Source organism: Hypomesus transpacificus, unplaced genomic scaffold, assembly GCF_021917145.1.
Source record: "Hypomesus transpacificus isolate Combined female unplaced genomic scaffold, fHypTra1 scaffold_55, whole genome shotgun sequence".
In the NCBI taxonomy this organism is placed as follows: domain Eukaryota; kingdom Metazoa; phylum Chordata; class Actinopteri; order Osmeriformes; family Osmeridae; genus Hypomesus; species Hypomesus transpacificus.
Genome location: NW_025814032.1, coordinates 1,241,528 through 1,257,952, shown reverse-complemented (window position 1 = coordinate 1,257,952; position 16,425 = coordinate 1,241,528). Strand labels below are relative to the sequence as shown.

Below are 16,425 nucleotides of genomic sequence, written 5' to 3'. Positions count from 1 at the left end.
TTTGTCTGGTCTTTCACCTGGAACCTGTTTGCCTTGGGTGACCCTACCAGAGGCATGAAGCCCCCGACAACATAGCTTCCAGGATCACTAGGACACGCAAACCCCTCCACCGCGGTAAGGTGGTGACTCAAGGAGGGGATGTTTCTCACTCATGCCTATCACTCTGTTGGGGACTGATGGTGTGATCCGAGCAGCTCTATTAATAAACAAAGTCTACTCTTTTTCATTGTGGTGCGTTCCTTGGCCCGTCCTCCGACAGAAAATAATCTAACAGTATGATATCGTAAAGGCTACGGTACTTCAGGCTTACGAGCTTGTCCCCAAAGCTTACAGGCAAAAATTCAGAAACCACAGAAAAGCACAGAATCTTACATTCGTGGAGTTCGCTAGGGAGAAAGAGTCTCTTTTTGATAGCTGGTGTACGGCCAGTACTATTCTTAGGGAGGTACTTCTGTTGGAGGAGTTCAAGAATAGCTTACCTGAGCGGCTAATGGTGTACTTAAATGAACAAAAGGTGGCATCCCTGTCACATGCTGCCGTGTTAGCAGATGAGTTTGTGCTAACCCACAAGACTAGCTCCCAGGGTCCGCAACAGTCCAACCGCAAGTGTTTTTATTGTCATGAGACAGGTCACATTGTTGCAGATTGCTCTGTCCTGAAGCGTAAACAACAACCAACGCCTTACGCTTTGGGCTTTAATGGCACAGAACAAGAACAAGAAGGGGCCTGACACCGTAGTGGTCGACGCTCTTTCCCGAGCGTGGGTGTTTAGGTTTACTGGTTGTTGCTACATATCTCTTGTGGGCCAGCATGCTATGTAACAAACAAACCAGGGTTTTGTTTTTGGGGGGGGGGGGGGGGGGGGGGGGGGGGGGGGGGGGGGGGGGGGGGGGGGGGGGGGGGGGGGGGGGGGGGCGCGTTACGTCCCGAGACCCGTCCCTGATTGTACTGTTTGTTTGTTCTCCCTCTGTCCTGTTCATGTCTGTTTCCCAAGGGTTCCAGGTCCTGCCCTCCTGTGGCCATCCAATCAGCGACATCCAATCCGTGACCTCCAATTCATAAATTAATCAATCATCAATCTTCAATCACCCATCTGCCCCCCTTCCACCATTCAGAGCCCACACCCTGTTATTTAAGCTCTTTTGTTTTCCCTTGTGAAGGGGGAAAGAGGGTTTGGCCCCATTCCCCTCATCCTGGTTCAACGGTTGCATTTGCAGCGGCCCGTTGTGTTTCCCTGCCTTTCAGATATCCGTAACAGTTGACATTGTCCAGGGCCCCTTAGATGTCCTGTGCCCCTGGGCAAGTGCCCAGTTGCCCTAATGGTTAATCCAGCCTTGCCTTTGGCACTTATTTGGGTTTTCACAATGTATGGTTCATGTTTTGGCTGCTCGCAATGTTTGGGGCTATCTCGTTGTTATGATCAGTGACCTATTCTCTTTTGTAAATCTCTTTCTTGGAAGTCGCTTTGGATAAAAGCGTCTACTAAATGCATAAATGTAAATGTAATATACGTTGACGCTGGCACCTTGCTGTTAAGGTTCTTTTTTTAATGGCATCAGGGTCCTGGGGAAACGCTGTTTCGTTTTTTTTTTTTTTTACAACCATATGTAATTGAAAATGACAATAAAATACACTTCACTTGAATAGTAGCCTAACAACAGTTGTATACTGATTGCCACCAACTGAGTTTGCACATTGCCTCTTACATTAAGGAATGTTGGTTATAACCAAATTGCGTACAATAGGCTACTGAGGAAATGCAATCGCAGCGCAAGGGAAGTTCACAAAGCTCCAAGGCAGACAATCAGCCAGCCTGATATTACTGCATTTATTTGTCTCTGCACCCTTTTTAATATCATACAGTATTACAATTGTGACTACCAACTTCATACTAATAGCTAACCAACATTGATAGTTCTCACGAGCATCCTTGGACCTACTTTACTTACGTATTAGTTGTTACAATTGTTGTTATAATTTCCCATCAGAGATTCAAGCAAGCAGACTTTAATTTTGGAAAACCAGACGCTGATTGAGCCAAACCGGGCGTTCATTTCGTGTGGTTTGCTAGACACGTCTCAAAAATTGAGACGACATTTACGTGTGTAAATGGAAACGTGTCATAATCTATGGCAAGCCGTTTTATCATTTAACCAATGAATTCTTGATATCCAAAATTCGAATTTTGGATATCAAGACTTAAATTTTGGATATCAAGAAATCCAATTTTGGATATCAAGAATTGCATTTTGGATATCAACAATTCGAATTTTGGATATCAAGAATTGCATTTTGGGAATCAACAATTCGAATTTTGGATATCAAGAATTGCATTTTGGATATCAACAATTCAAGTTTTGGATATCCAGAATTGCATTTTGGATATCAACAATTTGAATTTTGGATATCCAGAAATGCATTTTAAATCCGTGTACCTTTCGTCCTTTCATTTTTCTGTTTTAAAACCAAATCGGAAAAACCGAAAGACAAACTAGTTTTTTGGTTTTTCTGTTTTAAAACCAGAACGGAAAAACAGGGAAAAAGAAGAACAGAAATCACTAGTTCTGTAGCGGTTTTTCTGTTTCAAAACCAAAACTGAAAAACTGGAATTTTGGATATCAAGAAAATCCGTGTACCCTTCGTTCTTTCATTTTTCCGTTTCAAAACCAAATCGGAAAAACCGAAAAACAAACTTGTTTTTTGGTTTTTCTGTTTTAAAACCAGAATGGAAAAACAGGGAAAATGAACAACAGAAATCACTAGTTCTGTAGCGGTTTTTCTGTTTCAAAACCAGAAGGGGAAAGGGAAAACAGAAAATCAAGGCATATAAATTCACTTCAAGTTTGGTTTTCCCCATAAATGCAATGCGTGGAACTTTTTCCGCCAAAATCACCAAAGTCCTATCCTATTCCCGACTACATGCTGCTGAAAACAACATGTAAGCAGCCTAACTTTGGCAAATTGATATTTATTTTTGTTATTTAAATCATGTCATTACATATGCATGCACTGAAGGACCGACGAATCAGCGTTAAGCATATTCCTCTTCTATTTAAAAAGGGTGTCGTAATCTAAATCCCATCCCCTAACATGCCGAATACATGGGCCATATGAAACACATGGACCAAAATGAAAAAATGTGCACGTTTCCGGACACCCACGTGGCCAGAATTGTGGCAAATGCAACCATGCCCATTAAAAATTATTTGATTATTTATGATGAGGTGTACAGGTGAGTACTATACTATGCAAAGCAAAAGTAATATTGTTTCGCTTAACAAAGGAGCACATATGGATGATTGACAGCTATCACTCACCCCATTTCTGCTTTGTAGAACATTTGAGCCCTCCTTACCTGTCATCACATGGTTCAGCACTGCAGAAAATATCACCTATTCCCCTTTCTCCTCCATGTCACTATATCTAAACTCACATTACCCTTTTTCCACAGGGAGTGTCTGCGGACATCATTTACACACAGTACCCCTCTCCGCAATTAGGCACCCTTTTAGGCATTGGCCAGCTACCAAGCCAGACATGCTCAACGCTCATCAACGCTCCATTTAAAACATGCTTTTCAGCGCTCCCTATCAAGCACTGAATTAGTGAATTTGAAATTGTGTTTTGCAAATTAAATGTATCTTCAGTATGTCTGGTATATGCATTGTATATCATTGAGTCTAATGCATTTAATGGTTTGTGTATGTCTGTTGCACCAACTGGACATGTTATATTAACATATACATTCATTCCAGATGTGCAGTAGTCAACAACAATGGGATGTGGGACCAGGTGAGGGTCGACCATGGAAAGGCGTTTTACCTGTGCCTGTACATGCAGGAAATCCCCCAAAAAACAATGAAGCTTGAAGCCAACTTGAACTGTGCACTAGATGCGCCTGCACCTCCACATTTCCACCAGAATTCCACGATAAAAATATTACAATAACGAAACAATCTAAAACTACATTTTCCCGTTTTGGTTTTGAAACAGAAAAACCGCTACAGAACTAGTGATTTCTGTTGTTCTTTTCCCTTGTTTTTCCGTTCTGGTTTTAAAACAGAAAAAACAAAAAACAAGTTTGTTTTTCGTTTTTTCCGATTTGGTTTTGAAACGGAAAAATGAAAGAACGAAGGGTACAAGGATTCAAGAATTGCATTTTGGATATCAACAATTCGAATTTTGAAAATCAAGAATTGCATTTTGGATTTTAACAATTTTGGATATCAAGAATTGCATTTTGGATATCAACAATTAGAATTTTGGATATCCAGAATTGCATTTTGGATATCAACAATTCGAATTTTGGATATCCAGAAATGCATTTTGAATCCGTGTACCTTTCGTTCTTTAATTTTTCCGTTTCAAAACCAAATCTGAAAAACCGAAAAACAAACTTGTTCTTTGGTTTTTCTGTTTTAAAACCAGAACGGAAAAACAGGGAAAAAGAACGACAGAAATCACTAGTTCTGTAGCGGTTTTTCTGTTTCAAAACCAAAACTGAAAAACGGGAAAATGAAGTTTTAGATTGTTTCGTTATTGTAATATTTTGATCGTGGAATTCTGGTGGAAATGTGGAGGTGCAGGCGCATCTAGTGCACAGTTCAAGATGGCTGCAAGCTTCATTGTTTTTGGGGGGATTTCCTGCATGTACAGGCACAGGTAGAACTCCTTTCCATGGTCGACCTTCACCTGGTCCCATTCCATTGTTGTTGACTACTGCACAACATGACATATAACATGTCCAGTTGGTGCAACAGACATACACAAATCCATTAAATGCATTGGACTCAATGATATACAATGCATAGACCAGACATACTGAAGATACATTTAATTTGCAAAACACAATATCAAATTCACTAATTCAGTGCTTGATAGGGAGCGCTAAAAACATGTTTTAAATGGAGCGTTGATAATAAGCATGTCTGGCTTGGTAGCTGGCCAATGCCTAAAAGGGTGCCTAATTGCGGAGAGGGGTACTGTGTGTAAGTGATGTCCGCAGACACCCCCTGTGGATAAAGGGTAATGTGAGTTTAGATATAGTGACATGGAGGAGAAAGGGGAATAGGTGAGATTCTCTGCAGTGCTGAAGAATGTGATGATAGGTAAGGCGGGTTAAAATGTCCTACAAAGCAGAAATGGGGTGAGTGATGGCTGTCAATCATCCCTTTGTGCTCCTTTGTTAAGAGAAACAATATTACTTTTGCTTTGCATAGTATAGTACTCACCTGTACACATCATAAACAATCAAATTATTTGTAATGGGCATGGTTGCATTTGCCACAATTCTGGCCACGTGGGTAGCCGGAAACATGCACATTTTTTCATTTTGGTCCATGTGTTTCATATGGCCCATGTATTCAGCATGTTAGGGGATGGGATTTAGATTACGACAACCTTTTTAAATAGAAGAGGAATATGCTTAACGCTGATTCGTCGGTCCTTCAGTGCATGCATATGTAATGACTTAATTTAAATAACAAAAATAAATATAAATTTTTCTAAGTTAGGCTGCTTACAGCTTTTCAGCAGCATGTAGTCGTGAATAGGATAGGACTTTAATTTTGGCAGAAAAAGTTTATGGGGAAAACCAAACTTGAAGGGAATTTATATGCCTTGATTTTCTGTTTTCCTTTTCCCCTTTTGGTTTTGAAACAGAAAAACCGCTACAGAACTAGTGATTTCTGTTGTTCTTTTCCCATGTTTTTCCGTTCTGGTTTTAAAACAGAAAAACCAAAAAACAAGTTTGTTTTTCGGTTTTCCCGATTTGGTTTTGAAACGGAAAAATGAAAGAACGAAGGGTACACAGATTATTTTTGGATATCAACACTCAAATTCTTGATATCCAGAATTGAATTCTGGATATCAACAATGTATGCTAATGACTTTCATGTGGGCGGGAGTAGGCAGGCTATGTAAATTCTGTTTGCAAAGGCGTAACATTTTCTACGCTAAGAGCGTTGCCCACTGCGGCAATTGTAGACTTTGCAATCCGTTGGCGTTCGGTTTAGTTCAACATTGATTTTGAAAATGGATGAAGTTGGATGTTTTTAGACCCCAAAAAACTTAATCATTGTCCTTTTTTTATTTTTTATTAATGTATTGTACGTGTAACAAAGTTATCTGGGTTCAGGTTAAATTCCACTAAATTGGCAGAACTACGCCATCTACTGTTCAAATGTGTACCTGCTCCGAGTAGCCTATGTTGTTCATGTGGGAGGGAAACGGCAGGGATTGTGTTTTATTATTTCACAAATATGTTGAAATGATGTGTTTCATAACAAAAGATGCAGTCATTAATTCCTAGGACTTAGGCATTTCCAATGGGTGTTATTAAGCATTCCAATTACAGTCCTAACTTGGACACGGGATGTCCCATGTATTTAAGTTATTTACTGATTAATAGTACTTTCACAAATCAATAGGAAATGTCACACTAAGTTAGTATGTTCTCATGTGAGTTTGGTATTGATAAGAGTAGATTGTGTGTAGTCAGGTTGAACAGATGTTCAGGGTCACAAGAAAGTCCAGTTTTCTCTCCCAATCTGCAGATCAATAATAAATGTAGTCATTTATAAAAATACAGAACTGAACTTAGTCTCTGTTAATGAAGACGAACAAGATACTTTCTTCATCAAAGGTGAGTTCTCTGCTGGTGATCACGCTGGACAGCTTGAAGAAGGAGGCTGAGAGTAGCTGATGGCCATCATGGACAACCCATCTCATCCCCACAGTGATGATGCAATGGAGAACCCGCAGCAACAGAATAGATAGCCAAAATAGTTACAGGGCACGGTACAACCCATTAGCTAGTAAGATAAATGCAGATATCATCAATTTTATGAATACAATGAAATAAACACAATGGAGATGGTGTATTGCAAACAAACTTTATTAAAAGAAAGTGATTATAATTCCTACAATATAAATGTGACTTTGGATTAATTTAATAGCTTCGCATAAAACATTACATTGATACCTGCCCCCTCTAATAACTACTTCCTATAGCACATGAGATGTAAAGGTAAAATCTTGTACACAATATGGGCACATTCCTCTGATCTTACGTTGCTGACATATCAAATATCAAACAAATAGTAGTCGGAGTATGAGGTTTTGTCTTCTGCTTCTGCTGGCGTAGTAAGGCACAAAAGCGCCTTACGGTGCATGTCCACTACAGCGGAGTGGCGCGGAGCGCCAGCTTCCAATTCATTTTCAATGAAACCGGGCGTTGACGCTAGTGTAGGGCATTGTGGGAGCGTACGCGAGCGTCAACGCCCGGTTTCATTGAAAATGAATTGGAAGCCGCCGCACCGCGCCGCTGTACTGGACACGCACCATTACTCCGCCCTTTAGTGTTAATTAGCGCGCCGGTAAAAGACCGGACAATTCACCTTTAAAATGCTTAACCACGTTTTCAATAGGCCATAACATATGCCTATAGCCTGACGTTGTCATACTCATAATTCTAGTCAGAATATGAGTCTGAAAACTCTCCGTTGGGCTGTGACTATGGGGCGTGTTTCAACCGAACTCGTAAAACAAATGCCTCTTCGCTCAATTAGATAGACCTACAACCAATTAGAGCAACGTAATATGTTGTTTGTTGAAAACGAATTCAACCCAAGGGCTCTTTCGTGACGTTGTTGATTACGTTACTGTTGATCATCTGTCCATCATCGTATAAAGCCCGCCCTGGCAATTTCATTGGTCCGCCCAGATCCTGGTTTTATGTAGTTGTTCCTAATACGAGACCCTCCAGACCCAACTTCCCGACCAACTTTTTTGTGGGCGGGTAGAAGTTGGGCTGGCAGCCAGGCTAATATGCCTAGTAGTTTTAAGTATTTTCTGATGTAAAATATGGCCAAAGGTTTAGATGACACTGATGGAGACTATTCAACAGAAAACCAATATTGATTCAAATAAGCAATTGATAATGTAGGAAACAGAAGACAATTGTAGGCTACAATCATTTGCATGAATGTATAAAAGCATTGGCAATTGTTCATAATGAGTAATTGCTTTTATGATATGCATAAATGAGAGTTTGAACAAGTAGTTTGAAGAATTGAAATTGTGATCTGAATAAAAGAATTGTGATCTGAAAGTTCTGGAATCTCTTTGTGTCACTGATATCTTTACCACGTCACAGACTGTATCACGGGCACTGTGCACTAGTTAAACTAATTCAAGCCAGGTTCACGTAGTAAAGATAATTGCGAGTGCACTTTAATCTTTAAAGCAACCCGAGGCAGAACATGGATCAAATCGGTCCACCGTTGCAAAAATCTATGTTCACAGTCACGTGACCTCTCCCTGAATTTATGTTCTCTTTAAGCCATGTACTAGTTGACAGCTCCCTCGTCCACTAATAAATCAATGAAAGGACATGCCATGATTTACATGAACGAGAAGTAGGTTGAGGTCCTTTATTATTGACCTTTAATTCATTGAGTAAAAACAAACATACACCCACTAAACACATTTAAGTGTTTTAAATATAGACTAAACATGTTTTTTGTATCGGGAAAACATATGATAATGAACTAAATTTGGATTCATTTTCTGTGTAACTGGAGTAAGCCGTTTCCAAGAAGTTCTCTTGACATCGTAGCATATCTATCAAACTTATGAGATTGATGTCTAAAACAAACAGAGCATAATTTTAGCCTCCTGGTTGCTGAGGGTTAGAGAGACCACACCACACTCAATCATTGCCTGTTGCCGTTAAGCTTATAAATTTAAGCCTGCCATCCAAATATGTAATTTATGTTCAGAGGAAGACAGGAGATAAACTCTGTACCAAAGTTGTGGCAAGCAGAACATTTAAAGTTGTACTACATAAAACATTTCTTTATTTACTGGTTACCATAAGTTTCTAGTTTCCTTTTTGTTCCTTGAACCAGTTCAAAACCTTTGTGTTAAGTAGATTTTCTGTAAATGACATTTTTTTGACTGATGCTGGTTGATAAAGTAAATATGTTAATAAAAGTCTCTCCTGGACCAAGTTAGTTTTTCAGCATAAGTTGCCATAGTAACTGAGCTTGAACTAAATTTAAATGGCTTTATGGAACCAAATAATTTGCCAAACTGCAAATGAGTCAGACTAACTGACATAAGCCATTGCAAAAATGTTTTGAAAATCTTATTTTGTAAACTTGCTTAATGAACAGGCCTCAGTTCCAATTTCCCCTCAGTTTGTTAACACTAGTTTGATTCTGATAAAAGTTCTGTTAGATACATAACTTTTATGGGAAGATGTTGCAATTTAAGTCAGAGATCAAAAATCAGTTTCTTTCTTGAGCAGTAGATGCTGAATTCCAGTAAGCATTCATTTTGGTGCAATTGTTTACAGTTAAAATTGTGGTCCCCTGTGTAAAAAACACAGTGCAGCCATTAATATATATAGGCTACATTTTCACATGTTGATTACAATTTTTTAGTAACAAGCAGGAAGTGTTACATTGCTGTTATCCATAGTCAACAGGCGCATCTCAGTTGGTAACAAGCTTAGTTTCAGTGTGCTCCCCTTTCAGTCCAACTAACACAGGTGATATGTGACTGAGATACACATGCTTTTAATTTTATGACCTGTTAACAATGATTCGGAGTGGAGTTCCTGATATGATGACAGAGTGACATATAAACAGGTCTGTGTTTCCTCTAGGATTTCTTTTAGCAGTGGGGGCAGGTCTGTCCGAACCCCCCCACCCCGCGCCAAAACAAAGTGCTAACCCTAGCCCTATATTTTGGAGCAGATTAATGTAATAGTCTAATAGATAATGTAATATTGCATACTTAAAGACACCGTACAGTATGTTCTAAATGTCATAAATACTGCCAATTAATAATTGACGTAACAACTTATTGTAAATGGTCAGTGGCCTATAGGCTATAGCCTATCGATTAAGGTAGGCCACTCGGAAGCATGTACACTGTCTGCTACATTTGATCTTGATAGGCTAAGTATTCTGTAGCAAATAATAACAATATACCCACTATTTATTCATTAAAACTACTTCAGCATAATAATGCACCTAAAATACAAACGTGAGCAAGGGCAGCAATCGCTATCGAATCAACAGACGTGCAATTTCGCTAGCAGGGGAAGAATACAAACAACGAAAATCACCAGTTAAATTAATTTAAATTAGCAAGAAGGCTTAAATGAACTGACAACACAAGTTATACGACTTACAGTTCTCAAGGACGCACACGCACAATCTCAACTGCGCTGTGAAGCGTGTGTCTGTGCTATTCTCCGACATGCGCTCTAACAATCACGGCTGATAGACGGCCTATAATTTTGTACAGCCCTTTTTCTGATACCGTGGCGGCAGAAATTTTACTGTGGCGGGCCGCCACGGAAAAATCAACAGCGGAAACACTGCAGGTAATTCACTTAACATGCATTCATCTCTCTCTCACAAACACATACACTTGTGGATTGGTCTCAGCCCCTAACATGGCAAGGAGTGTCGCCTCTGTAAATACGTATAGACTTTCACACAGTGATCCCAGCAGTCTAATACTAGCAGCTGTCCTTTCTGGGTGATGGCCACCCCCACGGGGCAGGTCAAGCCCTCCTGTATAAGGATATTGAAGCCACCCTCTTTTGGGAATTGTAGGATCTCTTTCCTACCGCTGTCTGTGACCAGTAGGTCCCCATTGATGTCAACACACATGCCTGTGATACATCGGAAGTCCTCTGTCTCTGAGAAAAAGTGGCTAAGCTGCTTGCCAAGCTGCCCATCCATACCCACTGAGCCAATGGAGAAGCCACCCTCCAGGTGATGCTCATTGTGGCGGTTCTCAATATTCAGGCCCAGGCCTTGGGTAAAGTACACAGTGCCTGTTGCATCGCAAGTCACAAACTTGGGCCGTATAGCTGAACAGAGGCGGTTGTAGTTGACCACGCCCACGTTGCGGTCCACCGCCAGGCACCACAACTTGCCACCCTCTACGTCAGACACAACAAACTGGCCCGATGGCATGGCAGCAATGCCCCAGGGCTTGATGAGCTGGTTCTTGTGGCATGCCACGCAGTGACCATCTGTGGTATACACCTTGACAGAGTTATCGTAGTTGTCAGTGACGCCAATTAAACCTTGGGCAGTGATGGCAATAGACAAGGGGATGAGGTTAGGCAGGTCAGCGCCCAAAAAGCTGAGGACAAAATTGTCAATGCTACTGGGGTTGCGTCGGATCTCCCTCTGGAAGCCCTTGCGATTGAAAATCTGTATGCGGTAATTGCCGCGGTCAGCCACCAGGACCTCACCCTGTGGTGTAACACAGATGCTGACAGGCAGGTTAAACATTCCAGGTAGGTTGCCTTTGCAGCCCATTTTCTTCACAAACTGGCAGAGTTGGGCTGGGGTACCTGTCCCACTCCCTACAGGCAATGCCTCGCCACCATCCATAGACTTGGACTTGAAACTACCGGGCGAGGTGCAGACAGCCTCCTCTATAGCAGTGATCATGTCTATGTCTCTGTAGAGATCCAGAGGAAGCTCAGCTATCCCTGTAGCTCCTTCTGTTCCCATGATGCCGCCCACCGCTCCATCTCCGAGCTCAAAGCTTCTGTCCTCATCAGTGTTGACAGTGCACGGTTTGGTGGTGAGCTGGCCTACCTCTAGAGCTTTGGTATGCTCCGTCTTCTCCAGCCTGGGTTCCTGGAGCTTGAGGAGAACATTCAGGCTGCTTCCCAGATCCAGCTCTTCTTCATCATTGCCCCCTCCGTCCTCCCCCAGCAAGGCGATGTCACTCTGCTTCACTCTCATTGTCAGGTAGTCAGAGCGGGACACCACTTGCACCTCAGCGATGTTCAGCAGGTAGGTCTGCTCCTCCAAGATCTGTCCATTCAACTTCTTCACTTCTGCTATGGATGAGGAGAAGGCTCGGCGCGAACGCCCCAGTTCCTCCTGGAGACGCAATTCAGCCTTGGTATAGTCCTGCTGTACTGACAAATACTTGAAACTAAGTGACTTGGCCACAGTGTTGATGAATGTCTTTTTCTTCTGTATGTGGCCCATGGCTTCGCGTAGACCAGCAAGCTTTTCCCCCAGCTCTTTTCGCAGCTGCTCGGCAGCTGCTTTGATTGGCTGGGCAGAGTGGCCCTGATGCTGGTGACCCTCCCCTTTACAAAGGTCACAGAGCACCGAGCCACAGCAGTAGTGGCGGGGGAGGCGGTTATGGCAGGTCTTGCACATTAGGGCAACGGCGGTTTTGGAAGAACTGGTGCAGTCCAAGATCTTTAGTACAGTGAGATTGTCCGCCAGCTGGGAGATGCTGCTCATACGGGACACTTTGCTGCAGAAGGGACAGCGGACACCATTAATGGTGCTGGCCAGCAGCTTCTCCAGGCACTGTCGGCAGACAGTGTGACCACACTGCAGCAACTTGGGCCTCATCTTATCCTGGTTGTAGGTCTCCAGGCAGATGGGGCACTCCAGAACCTCCCGCAACACATCTGGGTCCAGAGATGGAGACATGACCGCCATTGTGCTGGTCACCACTTCTGGGAAGACAAGAGAAACGTTAATGAATATAAAGTTAGTTATGCTCAGTCTACATAAGCAGCAAGTCCATCAGAAAGGCCACCATGCACTGTTGCTGGTAAAGTAAATATATCCAAAGCACAAACATATATCTGTACTGTAAAATACACATCTGCTGTAGCCTAACTGTTATATATATTTTTTAATTAACTTCTCGTGCTAATGTGACACGTACATGAAGTTGCCGCAATTGCCACTCAGGCAACACCACTTTAACCGTCTTTCAATAGACTTTCCGAAATAGCTGGGCTAACATGCTACCTCTTGACAGTGACAGCTGTCATTGTGTTAGACATAGCGAAGTCGCGCCTCACCAACCTTTAAAGGCAGGGTAAGCAAGTTGCGCATTTTAGCTTATTTTTGACATGATTCAAACCAAAATATCCCACCTCCTCCCTTCAAAGCCACTCCCACAAAACTACAGTAACTAGCATTGAGTTGAGGGACAGAGTGCGCGCAGGTAGGTAGGTCGACAAACAAGTAACCATGACCGATACTTGCATCCACATACGGGTATATATATTAAGGCTAGTAGCATACTAATGATGTCAATCAGTTGATGTGAGCATTGAAAGCAGCCTAGCATGAGTCAAGCGCGGGAGTTACAGAGGCTCAAAATGTCTGACGTCACAGGTTTCTGAAAGACTTATTCAGGGAGCCAAAACTCAAAATGTATGTCTTTCGATTTTCTTTAAAATTTGACTGATGACGTCTTTCTACGTAACCTTGCTTTCCAGGAAGTATCAGGGTGGTGCCGACATGTGGGAAAAAGTTACAAGGGAAAAACCAACCTTTTTCTCAATAGAACGTTAGATTTCAATGCATTCCTATGGGATTTTCAGCAACATGTCTTCAACTTGATTTTTCTCAAAATGTATATGTTTTAAAATTGACTAAATATACCTTATTTTGAAGAAAACAACCTACTCTTTCATTTAAGATATGTCTCCCGGTGGTACCGACCTTCTATGAAAGGTAGCCAAAGCAGCAAAAACTATAAACATTATTTTCACACACTTCCTCAATATGTATTGCAACCAACATTTGATAGCATTAAGGGGTACGTGTCTACATGTTAACTGGCATGTTTGTTTTTAATATCTCGATAGTAGTCGCTAGTTATAGAGCTAAGAAAAGGACGTGGACCTTAAAATTCCGGTGCCAGATTTCTCAGTGGCGTTCTTAGCTACATTCGGGCTAACTTAGCATTCGATTTAATGCGTTTGCTACCGGCGTTCCACAGTATTTGACAGTTGGTTAGCCTAGGCCAAAAATGACGCGTTCTATTGTCCTCCCTACAAACAGGTAGCCAGTCCAATCAATAGTCAGGGTACCCCTTAATGATCGTGTTTATTACTGTATTGCGACGCCCACATATGTCGGAATGACTTAATATTACAGTCAAACCTATATATTTATTGGTTGCTATCAAGACGTGAAGTTACTTTTGGCAAATATGACAAAAAGTGCTTCTCAACAACACTGCCTACCCTGCCTTTAAGTTAAGAAACAAGCTGCTGAGCCACCCCAGGTTTTATATCCGGTCACCGCTGCGCTGATGGTGGCTAGCTAAATAGAACAGTATAGTAGTTACCAACAAACCAAAAAGTACAAACGCATGCTATAGCTATTTGTATAATGGTCAGAACTAATAGTGCATTAATTCAAACCCATTAATTTCTCATTGGTAAGCTCTTACCGTGCGGGTGCAGCACTACAGTAGCTGTTGTATACATTGTTGGTTAGCTTGTGAAGTACACTAGCATGATAGCTAGCTAACAAGGCTACTTACGGTTTGCCTCCCGATGAGGTGCAATGCAGTAGAACTAAATCGTTGACTTGTACCTTTTGACACTAAAGTACATTTGTTCGATATCATAAGTATACTTATAAATGTATTATTTACACGCCACAGTAAATCTTACCTTTGATTCAATGTCAAATCTTTCTAGACAGCTGTACGGGTGCTTGATGTGGTTGGAAGGTTATATGATGCTGCTACTGAAGCCTACGAGATTGCGGATGCTGACGCAGCGCTAATAAATTCATATTTCCCACCCATCATTGTTTACTTTGCAAAGCAAGTTGTCAAGTCTTTGAACTGAAACATAACCTAATGAGTCTTTCCATTGATCTTTGCATTTCCAAAAAAGTCTAACCGTCTGTTCTACATTTAACTATACTTCTCCAAATAATTCCAATAATTATGTACCGGAGATAAGTGACTTGTCTTGAGACACATACAGTACAGTCGGGCCAGCAGTCATAGCTGCTGTAACAAATATTTAACACAGGCTGTCACCCATCCACATGCACACACGATAGCCGATCATTATAACGGAACACGCATGAATAGGCCTACCAAAAACGTTTGTGAATCAATTTTTGTGAAAAAACGGAAAAACTGATTTTGACGTGAATTTAGTTCTGATTTTTTGCACACAAACCATAAAATGACTTTGTATTTCGATTTTTCTCATGTGGGTGGAGTTAGATGTGAAATGCCTGTCATTGGCCAATGTGTTAGCCTGGGTGCCAACCCAATTTAGCCCCGCCCACAAAAAAAATTGGTCGGAAAGTTGGGTCTGGGGTAGCCTGGCTCTGCCCTCCTACATACTTCCGCTCAATTTGGATTTTGCTTCTGTACTAAGTCTGGGAGTTTGACTTTGAAGATGGTTTTCAGAAACACAATTTTTGTAGGTCCAATCAGCGAACAGAGGGAGTGGCTGAGAACGATGACGTTAATGTCATGCACTAGTTTGAGTAGTTCAGTAATGGCAGCGGAGAAAGATGCAAGCAAAGCTATTCTGCGGTTGTGGCAACGCTGCCGAATATCCATAGGTTAAAGCCGGAGCAAGAACATTCCTTGCTGAGTTTTATTGGTGGCCATGATGTTGTTGCCCTCCTCCCCACGGGGTTCGGGAAAAGTTTGATTTTCCAGCCACGGCAGCTAGCTCCGTTACAGTGTTGGTGAAGGAGTTGGCTAAGGCGAACGCTTGCGATTGGTTATGGCAAACCAGAGTGGCTCTGGGCAGATCCAATAGTTTTAAACTTCACCAGAGGACCCGCCTTCAAGGAAGTTAACGTTTGTCAATGGAGCGATCCCAAACCCTCTGTACAAATGAAATGTACGAGGGTCTGGTTAGAACCAGGCTAGGTCTGGGGTAGCTCTTTTGGGGAAAAAGTACCGAAATTAGTACGGAAATTTCCGTTGGGAAAATGTATAAATAGACTGGCTTCTGTTTTTATTATTTTTTTATAGGTTTGCGTAATCAATTATTGCTGTAAATAATGAAAGAAGTAATAAATCCGATTAGGCTATTTCCCAAACCCTTGAGAGCCGTTTCCATGGAGATTTAAAGTTTCTAACTATTTTAACGTAGCTTTTTTATTTGAAGATACGACAGTTGTAAGTAGATTCAAGTAAAGTTTTACTAGTATAGGAATGGATAGCTTTATATTAATCCATGAAATTGAGAAACAAAGACAGCTCAGGCTTCCAGACTGTGACCAAATAGTTGCATTTTGCAACGAGTTTTTGAGACAGTGCGAGCATATTTTACAAGCACTTGCGCATGTGCGACCTACACATTTTGAATTCATTGGGTGTGCACAATGTCAGCACACGTTAGCAACAACGCATAGATACAACGTTCTAGTAAGACAGCGATATCAGCGTTCCTTCTGCATTAGTACCGTAGCTAAAAGTCTTTGAAAGTTGAGGCTATTTTTGCTAGGTTCCTACAAACATGTCTTGATCTGCCAGACAAGTGGGTTCCCCTTTGTTCTTTTGGTGACCAGTTTCACGAGCCCTTCTTACCCGGCATCATGGAGCCTAGCAACTAAATACTTAGCACTAGCATTG

The 16,425-nt window shown here is 41.6% G+C and overlaps 1 protein-coding gene across 2 annotated transcripts; it reads right to left on the bottom strand.

The window, feature by feature from the left end:
- Positions 1 to 10,295: 10,295 nt before the first annotated feature.
- On the bottom strand, positions 10,296 to 14,572 carry trim32 (tripartite motif containing 32). 2 transcript variants are annotated; one of them, XM_047017376.1, is made up of 2 exons: positions 14,486 to 14,572; positions 10,296 to 12,520 (listed from the first exon to the last, which is right to left on the bottom strand). In XM_047017376.1, exon 2 carries the CDS (start codon positions 12,501 to 12,503, stop codon positions 10,464 to 10,466), a length of 2,040 nt encoding a protein of 679 aa, XP_046873332.1. In that variant the 5' UTR covers positions 12,504 to 12,520; positions 14,486 to 14,572; the 3' UTR covers positions 10,296 to 10,463. The 2 variants fall into 2 exon arrangements, with proteins under 2 accessions (XP_046873332.1, XP_046873333.1); XM_047017377.1 differs by having other exon boundaries at positions 10,296 to 12,517.
- Positions 14,573 to 16,425: the final 1,853 nt, after the last annotated feature.

Coding starts and splice junctions, on each gene's coding strand:
- trim32 (XM_047017376.1), bottom strand. CDS start 12,503: ATGGCGGTCATGTCTCCATCTCTGGACCCAGATGTGTTGCGGGAGGTT.